Here is a 14,783-nt window from a genome sequence, read left to right as displayed (position 1 = left end):
TTTAGCACTTTGTGATCTAGGCATGCCTACTATGAATAATAAAAAGCCCACCAGTAGCCGACGGTAAAGTCTTTGAACATTGGTTCGATTCTAGGTGAACAAGCTGGCTGCATGGACGTGTTCCTACTTTACGCCATGTGTAAAGTGGATACGAGCCAGTTTCTCTTGGAAAAACCTCCACAAAGGCATCCCTTGAATCCCTTCCCCCAAAGAACCCTTAAGTGCTTTTACAAAGTCAAATAAGTGAACCATACACACGCACACACACATATGCATATGAATATATAAAAAGCAGTTTCTTATTTGTTATTAACTTTTCATAGTTATAATTAAAATACTGTTTTCATGTTTCATGAAAAGAGTTGTATTAACGTTTTTTGTTTTCATGAATTCATATATTGAAGAAAGTATTTTGGGATTCGAAATAAATGTTGAAGTAATAATTCGATTTTTTTGAGATGCAATCATTAATTATTTAATTACATTAACTTAACTAGTTTCTCTGTGTGATAAAATTTCAGATCTTAAAAGTCTACTATTTGGTTTGATACAGAGAGAACATTTTCTTTTCTCATGATTTGTAGAGTTACTTTCGAAATTTGACTCCACAGGACACATTTTCCAGTTGTTAAATTTACTGATTAAATTTTTATTAATGATTTATTTAATCTCTTTCATCTCAAATTTCTCTTAAGTTATAGAAATTCTGTCTCAGTACATTAATGCTATTAAGACGTCTTGAAGGATACACAAATCCAACAATAAATTTAGGTATTAAAACCGTAAAAAAGCTTTTGCAGCACATTTTTCTCCTAAACAGCGATAAAACGTGTCTACTAGCAGTCTTCCCCACACAAGCTTGCCAACTCTCAGTACACGTAAGCATTCCGAGTTTCGCGAATTCTCCATGGTCTGTGACCAATAGTAAGGAGCCAAATAGGTTGCACTTCGGCCAATCATCTTTCGACACGAGGGTTTGGGCCATTTAATAAACCTCTTCAACCGGCTTGTGGTAGAATTTAACTTCAATCGAGTTAAAACCGAATAATTTCCTGAGTGAAAACGTGTTTGAATCGTCTGTACTTGCCTTGGATTATTTTTACAGTTCTTTTCAATTCTAGCTCTTTCGGAAGGTATGTTAATTGTTAAGGTTTGCATATGTTTATGGTTAATACTTTTTTTTTTGTTGTGTAGGTTTATGAAGGTGCTCGTAATAATGTTGGAAATTTAAATTATATGTGGTAAGTTTCTTAAGATGAACGTTGCGTGTCACATGTATAGGAATACGTAGTATTTTCCTCGAATCTGTAAATTCTCGTGAGTAATCTGCTACGTAGTAGGTATAGTAGGTACTCTTAATTTATTATTAAATCCAATTTAATTCTTAACTTGTCGTTTATACTTTATTTCCGAATAAGCTTAGAGATCGTTAAAAATGTGCAGAAAGGTAAAAGAAAACAATGTAAAGTGTAAATGGAGTGGAATCTGTAGCGCTTAGATTACTTTTTCCTTGGTAAATGTAGTTCAAGTGTATGTGTTCGAAATAATAATTCACGTGCGAATTTTTTTATATCTTCCGGTAAAATACTTTTTTTGCGTACTAGGGAAATCTAGCCTGTTGTAAGTTAAGTCTGATTTAGTGATATAAATCTGTAATAATGCTGTAGTTCTGATTGAATCGTAAATTTCGGGTATAATAAATTATATTTTCCATTTTTTAAAAATCAGTTTTGTGAAGGAATGCGGTTTTGCACTAACACTGTGCATTATGCAAAATTATTAGTACTTATTTTCGTTTAAATATCTGAATTTTCCATGTTTGCCTTTCTTCAGTGTTTAAAGTAATCTTGGTCTACATTACAAATTTGTAAGAAGTTCTGTATGTGGTAATGATATTTCAATACAGTTTATATTACAATAAAATGTATAAATACTGTATATTACGATATAACATTTAGTTGATTTATATTCTTTTTACAGTGCTGAGCACCATGAAATTAATAACGAGGTTAGCAGCTTTATTGCTGCTGGTTATATCTTTTGTGTCCTCCAAGACTGAAGAAAAAGATAAGGATAAAGATTCTATTGGTACTGTTATAGGAATTGATTTAGGAACCACTTATTCATGGTAATATACTTTTTTTTACTGTATATATATATGTTGGTTAATATTCAAGAAGTATATTCCTATGTGCATGCATTTTTCAGCGATGGACACTAATCTGCAGAGATGCGACTTAAAAATTTGTAGTTAATTTTAACTCTGTTTATTAGTATTAAAATCTTTACATGTTCTATAACTTAAAATTTTAGAAACATGAAACCTTTTATAATAATGTGAACCATGTTTATAAAACTGGAAAATTGCATTACTGAATTTTTAATAAGTTGAACTTGATGTCAAAATATTGATTTCAAAAACTTAATTTTTAATAATTTACTTTTCTACTTTATTTTGGCATTTTGAAATTTGACTATAATATACATTTAATCTTAATTATAAAGTTAAAGAAAATTATTTAATGTTAAATACTGGAAACAATTTTGTTTTTCATATTAAAGTTCTGACTTTAAGTATGCTAGATTAATAAGCTTTTCTAACATTGATTATGAAATCAGCTTGTTTAGTCTTGCTAAATGCAGCCAGCTGGCTAGATATGCAACATTGGTAATTTCTTCTGACTAGTCTCGTTTAAATGTAAGGGCATGGCCAGGACATCTCACATTTTCTGAAATTTGCTGTTTTCTAAGAACTTTATTTCAAATAACTAGACTTTGTTTATATAACGTGGAGTATTTTTGTAAGCCTGCTGGGAAAATGACTAATTTGTCCTTGTAAAAACATAGCCTTTTTACTTCACACAAGAATGAAGTAAAAAAGCTATTTATGCTTTTACAAGGAAACTAATTTAATATTTACAAGAAAATTGTAACTCTACTCAATCCTTTGAAAATTATCTTAAAATAATATTTAAAATAGATTAATCATATCTTATGGTTACTTTATATAAAGACGGTTAAAGAAAAGTATTATACATTAAAGTTTAACGTAAAAATGTCATTTACTCGTTTTCTACCCTTGCTTTATATTTAATGATGGGGATGTGCTTGCATATTTTTATGAACTGTTGAATTTTAATTTTAGTAATGCTATTTGCAGTTGCATTCTTATTCTGCATTAAATTTGTTTCAATATTTTTAAATTTATATTTTAACTGTAGATCTGTTGACATGTTGGTAAAAATATGTTTACAGGTGGTCCTTGGTGAAAATTGATAATTTTTAGCAGTATGTAGACAGTTTGTTCAATTCTTTGAAATTGCGGCTATATAATGCCAAAATAACAAGTCGAAGAATCGCACATACTCGGTATCCATGTACACATCGACTTATTTTCACTTAAAAAGTCAAAGGAGCAGTCAGTTCTACACTTGAGCCAAACAAAATATATAATCTCAGTAACCGACATTTTTAAATGAAATAGCATAAAAAGAGAAACTAGTCTTATAGTATCTAAGCACTATGCAAAGGAAATATCCACTTACTTATTGTCCACCTTATTTAGAAATTTCTCTGTCTTCAGTCGGGCCCACCATCGGCCGAGCAGTAAAGTCGCTGAACACTGGTAGTTCGGTCCGAGGTTCGAATCCCGCGAACGGGCTGGCTGCATGGGCGTTTTCGTGGTTTTACCCATGTATAACGTGTATACGAGCCAGTTTCCCTTAGAAAGTCCTCCACGAAAGGCATCCCTCCCCTTAGGCAGATAGCCCTAGTGTGCTTTGCCGTATTCTCAATACACACACACTCTGTCTTCAGTCTGTGGCATAAAAAATTTTTCAATAACATCTCAAAACTTCCTAAAATTATCTGAACTAGAATCTGTACACTGGTGTTGCTACATAAATTCACTCCTCCATAGGGCCGGACCCTTTCTTGAGACGAAGCCATATGCATGATCTTTACGTTCAACCATACGTATTTCCTTCATACAAACAATACACTTACAATGGCTACTAAATAAATCATCATTTACACACCAGTCGATGTTTTTTTTTCCCTTTTATTCTAAATTGTACAAAAACTTCAAATTAATCTTGCCACATTCAGCCATTTTACCGTGTAAACCACAAAATAAGCAACATACTTCCTAACCAACATTTAACATTCAAACAAGCTCTTGCAAATCACATCGGTCAAATTCGTCACAGTCACTCAACCAATTGCATCATAATAGGGTTTCTATAACGTTCAACTACTCTGCTTACCATAAATGAAATAACTTGGTGGTAATACAAGGGCTACCTTTAAATATAGGCTAACCAACGTATATAAGTTGTTCCCTTTCCTTTACTATCAAAACTTCAGATTTATTGTAATAATCGAATAGATTTTTTTATCCGGTCATATTTATATTTCTTGTGGGGGGAATATTTTCTTTTTCAATTGAGAAGGTGTTGCATTGTATAATTTTTAATAATGTCATCTAAATTCAGTTTATTTTTCATTATAAAATTTAGTTTTGTAAAGCATTGTATGGCGTTTTCTTTTAACTTGAATCTGTCGGTAAGATGTACCATTTTCTTCATTGGAAAGTTTCTTCATTGGAAGTATTGGAATGGATATTTTATCTGGATATACTTAGCTTTTTATTCTGGGAAATATAGTATAATTTTTTAATATTGTCGTTTAAATTCAATTTTTGCATAACATTTTGTATCATCCCCCTTGACATGACCATATGTTAAGTTTTAAAACTAATCTATAACTAAATCTGTTCCTATATATTTTAGTTTAAATGCCAGTTAACTAATGTTAGTTGAATATATTTACATTTAGTCGCATAATCCGGCCTTCCGTGTAACGTAGATCAGTGGGCTATATTAAATACATTTTTCTTATAAGATACTTGTAATTTTGTTTCTAGTGTTGGTGTTTTCAAGAATGGCAGAGTAGAAATCATTGCTAATGACCAAGGTAACCGAATCACACCTTCGTATGTTGCTTTCACTGCTGAAGGAGAACGTTTAATTGGAGATGCTGCTAAAAATCAACTGACTTCCAATCCAGAAAACACTGTGTTTGATGCCAAACGACTTATTGGGCGTGAATGGTCTGATCCTACTGTACAAAGAGATATTAAATACTTTCCTTTTAAGGTAATTAAGATTATATTCTCTTTATGTTAATGAGACTGATCATAATTGAAACTGTAAAAAAGCTTTATAATTACAGAATGTTAATGCTTTTAAATATGAAGAAATTCTTTTCTATAAACAAATCGCATAATGCTTCTTTAATTTGATATTTTTTGTTCAATTAAACTTTTACATATTCAAATCTATTGTAATTAAAAACCGATAATCGTATTTAAGTGTATATTCTTTATATAAAATACTATGCAGTTCAGATACTGGGTATTTTTATTGTTATCTTAAATTGTTAATCTGCCCTATAGCTAAATGCTAATTGTAGAAATTTCCAATCATTGAGACTGTAGTTTTACTTTTTATTTTACAAAACAAATTTTATAAAATATTTGAATTGAATGTTCAATTTAACAGCTAATTCATTAACCATTTTGCAATTTATCCTGAATTATTTAACTATTAATCCATCCTTAATCATTAGCCGTGTAATCCTTAATTATTAATTTAACTATCAATATATCCTTAATTATTTAACCCAAGACAAATCAAATATTCGCCCAATTTTAACCCAATTTAATTTATAGGCAAATGCAAATTAAAATAAATTATTAAAGCACGTTAGTAATAGCATCATAAATCAGTCAAGTAAGGTGATTTATTTTGGTCGACTGGTTCTGGGGACTTTAGTATTAAATACCTGGTTGGAACTTGTATCTAATTTTGTAAAATACCTTATTTTGATAAAGTGATTAACTGTTTTAACAGTTTACAAATGCATCAAGTTATGGTTAATAAAATAGTGAAGAAGCTATAATAATCTTGTGGATAAGATTGACATTAAAACTTTCTGGTCTAAGCAAATGTTGTAATATGATTCAAGAATGGTAGAATAATTTTAACTGAAATTTGTTGATAATTCTTGTGTAAAATTATTCTAAAAAATTTCATTTTTAGAAACATGTTTGCATTACGTTTGAAATTTAAATTAAAAGGAAACATAAATGTTTTGAGATGGACTAGCTTTCTTAATTTTTTCCTTTTATTTTTTAAGCATATAATTTTGAAGAAATTTATATAAAATTTTTCATTTTCATATTTAGTCATTTTTGATATTTCTAATGTACTGCTGGATAAGTATATATAAATTTTATTTCTTTCATAGGTAATTGAAAAAAATAATAAACCTCATATCAAGGTAGCCACAAAAGAAGGTAATAAAGTTTTTGCGCCTGAAGAAATCTCCGCCATGGTCCTTTCTAAAATGAAAGAAACAGCTGAAGCTTATCTTGGCAAGAAGATAGTTAATGCTGTGGTTACTGTTCCTGCTTATTTCAATGATGCTCAAAGGCAAGCTACTAAGGATGCTGGAGTAATTGCCGGCCTGAATGTGATGAGAATAATTAACGAACCCACTGCCGCAGCCATTGCATATGGGTTGGACAAAAAGGAAGGCGAAAAGAACATCCTTGTTTTTGATCTCGGTGGTGGTACCTTCGATGTATCGTTGCTGACCATCGATAATGGTGTCTTTGAAGTAGTTGCTACCAATGGTGATACTCACCTCGGTAATTTGAACTTTGTGCTTGTTCACATTTAACTCTAGTTTAATTTTCAGTGTTATTTCATTAAATAATTAAGTACTCCAATAATTTATATATTTAAATTGACTTTAAAATATTTCCACTTCCAGGTGGGGAAGATTTTGATCAAAGAGTAATGGAGCATTTTATTAAGATATATAAGAAGAAAACTGGCAATGATATCAGAAGTGATAATAGAGCTGTTCAGAAACTTAGGCGAGAAGTTGAAAAAGCAAAGAGGACACTTTCTACTGCTCATCAGGCAAGGATAGAAATAGAATCTTTCTATAAAGGCGAAGATTTCAGTGAAACATTGACAAGAGCCAAGTTTGAAGAATTAAATATGGTATGTTTTTCGTCTACGTAATTGAGTAACATGCTTAAAGCCTTATTATAATTAAAAATAATTTAAGAATTTGTTTGCATTGAAAAATACTTTTTAAATATCTGAACATCTTTAGCATTGCTTAAAATTTTCAAATTTAATTGTGGAATTTGCAGAAATGTGTTAAATTCTATGTAAATTATATTGAGATCAATTTTATTAAATTTTAATTGGTAGTTTAGTAGCCAGAATTATTTTTCTGAGTTTCATGTATACAGAATATTAGAACTGTAGAAAGAAATGTATGTTGGAATTTAAAATTTCTTAGAATGAACATGAATAAATCTTAAAGCATAAACTTCATATACTTGTCTTTCTTATTGAAATTTTTCCTATATCGTATAAATTATGTTCTATATAGTGTTTAGTATTAATTTCTTACATACTTTTATTTGAAATAAAAACGCATAAGAATTTTTTAGAATAAGATAACTCTATACTTTTAGCGTGGAATTCAATATCATTTGTATTATCTGCAATTAGATGCATTTTCAAAAACAACCAACCATAATGAACTCTGGGTAATAAAATATTACAAGTTGCATTAAATAAGAACAAACTAAAATTTAATAAATAACATTTTCTGTCATGAAATGTTGTTTTTAATAGTTAAAAGTGCTGCAAGCTGAAGTATTCATACAGTTCAGATGTATGTAAATTTAAAATAGATCTGTGTAAGTAAATAAATCGGGGTATTTTCATTAATGTTTATAAGATTTTTTTATTATAAATTTGTATATTCTTAAATCTGTTCATTTAGTTTAAGTACATTTTGAAGAATAAAGCTAAATATTTATAAAGCTTCACAATTCAGTTTATTTAATGTGCCTGCCAGGTACAAAATTTAATTTTAAGATTTTATTTTCAGGATTTGTTCCGTTCTACCATGAAGCCCGTACAGAAAGTACTTGAAGATGGTGATCTTCAGAAGAAGGACATCGATGAAATCGTCCTGGTTGGTGGGTCTACTAGAATTCCTAAAATTCAGCAGTTGGTAAAGGAATTCTTCAATGGAAAAGAACCAACTCGAGGAATTAACCCTGATGAAGCTGTAGCATATGGTGCTGCTGTTCAAGCTGGTGTTTTAAGTGGAGATGAAGATACAGGTATGTATTTCATTTATTAAAGTTGCTTTAATACCTTGATTGATTTTCAGGTTTTAAATTTTATCTCAAATTTATATTTTGCAAAATGATTTGGTTATTAAATTATAGATAAGGAGGATTCGGTCTAGCCTGAATTCTGGATTTTAATTTCTCATTTAGATTTCATAAATTGTATGCTCAATGTCATGGTATGGACATGCAATCTTGAAAATTGATTCTAATTCTGAAAGAGGCTTATATAAAATGCTCTGTCTTTCTCCCAGAAAAAACTACCCACCCCTAAAGAGCTGTTTTATCAAATTTTATGTTACGAATCCTGTTTAATTATAATATAGTGAAACAATTACTTTATTGCTTTGATAAAAATTAGCAAATAATTTGCCAAATTTCATTTCAGAAGATGAAAACATTTGTTAGACCAAAGGTCGCTTGTCTGTTATAAAAGGAGGTTGTAATGTTGTGAACTTTTGTTAGTACTGCATTATGTGCTCAACTGTTCTACTAAGTCGTGAATTGGTGATTAATTTTTTGTCAACCTAACGTGTGGGAAAACGTAGCTTAAAAAAAAAAAAAAAAGGTGGCTCATTGAAAGTTGCAGAAATGATGACAGATGAAACAAAATTAAAAATAAAAGGCACGTACGTAAAGACGGTAAAAATTATCTAAAGTGAACATTCATTATGTAACTTAGTTTTGCAAAACGGTAAATTTCACTCTGCAAACTTCCATAATGACACTTTCTGCCTTCTCAGTTTCAACTTGTGTGTCTGTTTTCAGAGCAAACTGCCATTGCTCTGCATGTATATATCGACCTGGTTTAACAGTTGGAGAATTCTACTTGTTTGGAAAAAAACTATTGCAGTTACCTAAGAATGTTTTATAAACTACTTTGAGCTGCAAGATTTCTATAATATGACATGGGAGATAAATAAAACCTCGCCAAATGGTTAATTTTTTAAATTAAAAAATAACATGAAAATTGGTTTGAACTATATTTTACTTTTTGACAAACAATGCATGCTGTTTAGCTATCTGCTTTAAAATCTCTTGAGTCTTTTTCCATTTCACATATTTTCCCAACTAAATCAATGTGATTATTTCTAAAATACAACTTCATAGGATGGCATTTTTACACTCTACCACTATTACAGGGCAAAGCATCTTATTTTTTAAAAAATGCAATCTTGCTTTTTCATTAGCAGGCAAACTCAAGATTTGCATTATGATTTGTTTCAAGAAAAGCCACAAGCATAACCCTTGAATTTTAAAATTGTGTGCATTTAGTAAGTTGCCTACTTCGGAAATATTGTTTTGCCTGGCGATTCTTGTAACTCCTTGGACCAGCAGCATGGAACACTTGAAAGTATTCTTGAACAGCAACAGCCTAGATGCTGAGAAGACTGAAATATTCTCATTAAATAGAAATACGTATGCAATTTTTATATAAATTCTCAAGGCTATATTGATAAATACTTCAGGGGTAATTTATTGAATAGCTAAACAGCATGCTAAAATTCTTACATTTTATGAATCATTCTCTTCCCACTAGCAGTTCCTTATCTGTTAAGTTTTCCACTTCTTAATATGCTTATTTGGGATCTTAATATTTCAGTGTTCTCAGTCTCTGTTATCCTATGCGTCTGTTGCTAGGCAACCATTCCTCCCTCTCCTTTTCAGAATTAGAAAAGTACATATGTTTAAATTTACATTATTTGTTAATATACAGGGTGTTTATAAATGAATGGTGAAGTTTCAAGAATTAATAAATCGATGTATTACTTTATCTGAGCAAACATTAATAAGCAGTATAGCAACTGTAACTTTTTGATGCATTAATCATATTTTGCACTCTTGGTCATGCGACACACATTTACATGGTAATCAAATTCTCCCCGTATTCGATGTAATATGTTTGCCGTGACGCTATGCAGTATATGCTTTATCCGATCAAACTTCAAGTTGCATGGCCACTTGTTGTACATAAAATCTGTCTTTAACTCACAAAGAAAGAAATTTGCATGGTGTTAAATCTGTTGAATAGAGTGGCCAGAGAAAGTTGTTTGCTATTTTAGCACGTTCAGTTCAGTGTTGGTTAAGAACGTAATTAAAAAGCTCTCGTACATTCCTGTGAAAATGGGGTGGAGCACTGTCCAGTTGTAAAATTTATTATAATTGGTGTTCAGGTAGGGTAACAACCAGGTTTCCAGCATGTCTAGAACTGAGTTGCTGACCAGTTTCTTGTTCAAAGAAAAATGGGCCATGCACTTTCTCATGGGTCACCACACAGAAAACAAGCATTAAACTCGTTCTGCACTGAGACCACAGATCTGGACATCTCAAAATGGAACACTTGGAAAATCTTTTTCTGTTGTGTCGTTATCTTGGAAACTGATGTTGCTGCTACGCAGTAAGCATGACATGCAAACAGCAGATTACACATGAGAAACTTGGACAGTTGCCAATGCTTATGGTATAGGTTTTACCGCAGGTAAAGTAATTCATTGATTTATTAATTTTTAAAACTGCACCATTCCTTTATAAATTAAGTAAGAAAAGGTAATGGAAAATGCTGATAAATGGTAAAATTTAAATGGTAAAACTTGAATGAAAGTATCTTTTTATATTCCTAAACTAAATACTTAACTGATAAAAAAGGCTGGCTTGCCCTCTGGAGTTAAGTATCCCTGTAAAATACGAGAAAAGTTAACTATGTGCATCAAAATGGTTTGTACTAAAATTTCAGTATTCATACAGCCTTTTCTGTAATTTAATCCTTTTAATAAAAGAAGTTAAACATAGTAATTATTTTTTAAATGCTGAAAAATTCAAAACTAATTTTGTGAAAAGGTTTATTGAAACATGAAATAGTGTTCAATAAATTGAGAAATATTACAATTTCTGCTTCTCGCTGAAATTGAAAATTTGTATATAAAAGGATAAATAACACACAATATTCTGAATTATTTGAAATTGCATCAATATACTCCAGGTTAGTTTTCAGGATTGTTAAAATGAGGGCAGTTGCCTGTGATATATACATTCACAAAATGCAGTACACAAACGTACGTGAAGAATCAAAGGCACAAAGTGGGAGGGTTATTTTGGAATTGCAATTGGGAAAATACCATATATTCATGGCTTTACTGGAAACTTCAGAATTTTAGGGCCAAATCCTTAGCTACTTTGAAGGATAAATTAATATAGGATTAAATTTTTGAAGGTTTCATAATTAGTATTTAGAATCGATGAAAAATTTTAAGTTATCCTAGCTGAAAGAAAATGGTATTAAAAGCAAATTGTGAAATTTACGTAATTTATAGATTTATACAAATTGCAATTCTGTTTTCTTTAGGTGAACTGGTTCTTCTGGATGTAAACCCTCTGACCCTTGGCATTGAAACTGTTGGAGGTGTAATGACAAAACTGATCCCCAGAAATTCAGTTATTCCAACAAAAAAAGCTCAAATCTTCTCTACTGCATCTGATAATCAGAATACTGTAACAATTAAGGTAATTCTTATTTCTGCAGAATTTGTAAGATAGTCTGTTAGTACTTCTTAATATTTAAAATATATAACAGCATGAATTTCATAGTTAGAAAATGTATTATATAGGTGAAGGTATTGTTTTATGCTGAATTGATAGTTATAGCAATTTTATTACTACATGATATAAAACTGATATTTTACTCTATATTTAAAATAACATGATCATTTTTTTAAATATAGAGTGTAAAATATCAGTTTTTACTTTTGCAGTTTTATTTATTAACAGTGGGAACTAACATTCTGAAGAAATGTTGGTTCATGTTATTAACAGTAACACTGGATAAGCTTTAAGAGCAGATTTATTTCATAATTTAGGCAGTATTATATAGAGTATGTCCTTAAATTCACTAATGGTTAAAATATTAAAGAATTTTTTAAATGAGTTTTCTTGCCAGGCTATTTTAATTGAAAGATTTTTCTAATCTGAAACTTAAATTTATTCTTGATAGTTTTATATTTATAATTTGAATGCTTTAATGCCATTTATTAAATTTATGATTAAAGTAAGATGTGAAAAATTAATTTCATTTCTAATAAAGAATTAATTTTCTTTCATTGTTTATAAAATTGAGAAAATTTTCCTTTGAGATTAAATATTCTGTCTCTTACTTTACCATTTAATGTAGCAATTAATAAATTTTCTACTTCTACTATATACAGTTAATAGAATATTTTACCATTAAACATGCACATTCTCTATTAGGTTTATGAAGGTGAAAGGCCGATGACAAAAGATAACCACATCTTGGGCTCTTTCGATCTAACTGGCATTCCTCCAGCTCCTCGTGGTGTACCTCAGATCGAAGTAACTTTTGAAATAGATGTAAATGGAATCTTGAAGGTCACTGCTGAAGATAAAGGTACTGGTAACAAAGAGAAAATCACAATCACCAACGATCATAATCGTCTGACACCCGAAGACATCGAGAGAATGATCAGAGATGCTGAACAGTTTGCAGAAGATGACAAGAAGGTGAAAGAAAAAGTAGAAGCAAGAAATGAACTGGAATCTTACGTGTATACTCTGAAGAATCAGATTAGTGACAAAGAAAAAATGGGTGGAAAATTGAGTGATGCTGATAAAGAAAAAATAGAAGAAGCTTTGGAAGAAAAAATTAAATGGCTGGAAAGTAATCCTGATGCAGATGCTGAAGAATACAAATCTCAGAAAAAGGAAGTTGAAAGTGTTGTCACTCCAATTGTTTCAAAATTATATGGTGAAGGTGGTCATCCACCACCTCCTTCAGGAGAAGATTTTAAAGATGAATTATAAGACTAATTAATTCCATAATTTCAGTACAAAAAAGATTTGCAGACATTAAGCATCCAAGTAGGATGGACTTGTAAAATTCACTCTCACCCATGAACTTTGACCATCATGTGTAGACTTTCACTCATTTGTATATATTTTTTCACTATTTATACACAAATTGTTCTAATGTTAAGTAGTTGAATAAATTAAGTTTATTTGTATTTTTTCTATTGCCATTTTTTTCAAGGATCGTTTCACTTTTAGAATGTGAGAAAGTTGAAAGGGAATAAAGTAACAGTTAAATGTTTCAAATTTCTGGTGTTATTTAGTAGAAGTAATTAAATTCGTGAGTAACATGGCTTTTTGGATTGTTTAATATTTAAATATTTTAAAGACCAAGTGACTGAAGATCACAAAGTCTGAAGTGTTAGATTTGGCTTCAGTCCCAGGTGAATAGTTGGTTCTTTATGTGTAATATGAAAATGAGTTGCTTTTCCCTAACCCTTTGTCCAGTGATGAGATTTGGTATATGTATTATCTTATTATTTAAAATAATATCCTTTATTTACTTGTATGATTTAACTATTAAAGAATGCAATATTATGAAATTGTAGACCATAAATAAAAATTTAGATAATCTAAGCAGATCCAACAAGCTATGTCACTTGAAAGAATGTTCTCCACAAAGGCATCCTGCCTCTTAGAAGAAAGTCTTTATTTGCTTTGTGACATTCAGATAAACTAATCCAGTTTTTCTTAAATATCCTGAAGATCTTTATGATAAGCTTATTTATAAGTTTTAAAAGTATTTAAATAAGAAATCCATTGGCAGTGATTACTGACATATGAGGCATTCCATACCTGCCAACTTTTACGAATTTTTCGTAATTTTTACGAAAATGCGTTTGTCTTTACGATTTTACGATCGTAATCCATTTTTTACGATTTTTTTCCTTTTTCAAGTGTTTTTTAGTGATTTTTGTCGAAATTTTAGAATTTTTCGCCAATTCAGCGATTTTCGCCAATTGCATAGTGTTTTACCGCCAACTACCGACTACTTCGAATCCAGTAACCTGCGGTTTCTCCCAACTCGCCGCTTAACCAGCCAATCCAATGCGCTGAACTTGTTTTTCCCACTCTTTTCCAAGGTTCTTTAATATACTCTTTTCTTTGTGGGCGCCAGATTATTTTTTTCGCGTTCGCTTCAGCAGCAAGGGAATTACTCAGCGAGCGTGGATTGTTTTATTATGTTTTGTTTGTTTGCACGTGCTACGAATTTTCTTAATACGTCGTTGTTACGAAATGAGTTAAAAAAAAACCGTATTCTCAATATTTTCGGCCTGCCTACAAAGCCAAATTTCCAACAATTAAAGAATCCTTCAAAGGAAATAACTATGCATATTTCAACGTGTGCGTGTGGTGACTTCATAATAAGTCACGGTGGAAGAAGCGACATTGTGAAGCATGTTAAGTCTAAAAAGCATGAAGTTAATGCTTCGGCTTCGACAACGTCGAAGAAAGTGGATGATTTTTTTTCAAATTCGGCTACGAATTCGGATGCCGATGTCATTTTGGCAGATTATTTGTTTACTGCATTCCTCATCGAACACAACGTGCCGCTAAGCGCTGCCGATCACGCCGGTCAACTAGACGGATGTTTTCCGACTCCAAGATTGCTCAGAAATATGCTTGTGCTCGCACGAAAACATCTTCTATTGTGAACGAAATTGCTTGCGATGCACAAAGTAAAACGATAGCTGCACTC

At 30.9% G+C, this 14,783-nt stretch overlaps 1 protein-coding gene across 1 annotated transcript; it reads left to right on the top strand.

The window, feature by feature from the left end:
* The first annotated feature begins 965 nt into the window (after window positions 1-965).
* Window positions 966-13,239, top strand: LOC118198500 (endoplasmic reticulum chaperone BiP-like). The gene is made up of 8 exons (XM_035370190.2): window positions 966-1,133; window positions 1,981-2,128; window positions 4,925-5,156; window positions 6,310-6,712; window positions 6,838-7,073; window positions 7,981-8,218; window positions 11,571-11,728; window positions 12,470-13,239. Exons 2-8 carry the CDS (start codon window positions 1,992-1,994, stop codon window positions 13,037-13,039), a joined length of 1,974 nt encoding a protein of 657 aa, XP_035226081.2. The 5' UTR covers window positions 966-1,133; window positions 1,981-1,991; the 3' UTR covers window positions 13,040-13,239.
* The last annotated feature ends 1,544 nt before the right edge of the window (window positions 13,240-14,783 follow it).

The sequence above is a fragment of the Stegodyphus dumicola genome, chromosome 9 (genome assembly GCF_044657685.1).
Source record: "Stegodyphus dumicola isolate Sdum_Otavi_A_Nest chromosome 9, ASM4465768v1".
Lineage (NCBI taxonomy): Eukaryota > Metazoa > Arthropoda > Arachnida > Araneae > Eresidae > Stegodyphus > Stegodyphus dumicola.
Note: the sequence above shows the minus strand (reverse complement) of the source record. Positions and strands in the feature narration are given on the sequence as shown.

Excerpts from the sequence above, each read along its gene's own strand:
- LOC118198500 (XM_035370190.2), top strand. The coding sequence starts at position 1,992 with ATGAAATTAATAACGAGGTTAGCAGCTTTATTGCTGCTGGTTATATCT. Across the intron at positions 6,713-6,837 it reads CAATGGTGATACTCACCTCG|GTGGGGAAGATTTTGATCAA; the intron begins GTAATTTGAACT and ends TTCCACTTCCAG. Across the intron at positions 7,074-7,980 it reads AGTTTGAAGAATTAAATATG|GATTTGTTCCGTTCTACCAT; the intron begins GTATGTTTTTCG and ends TTTTATTTTCAG.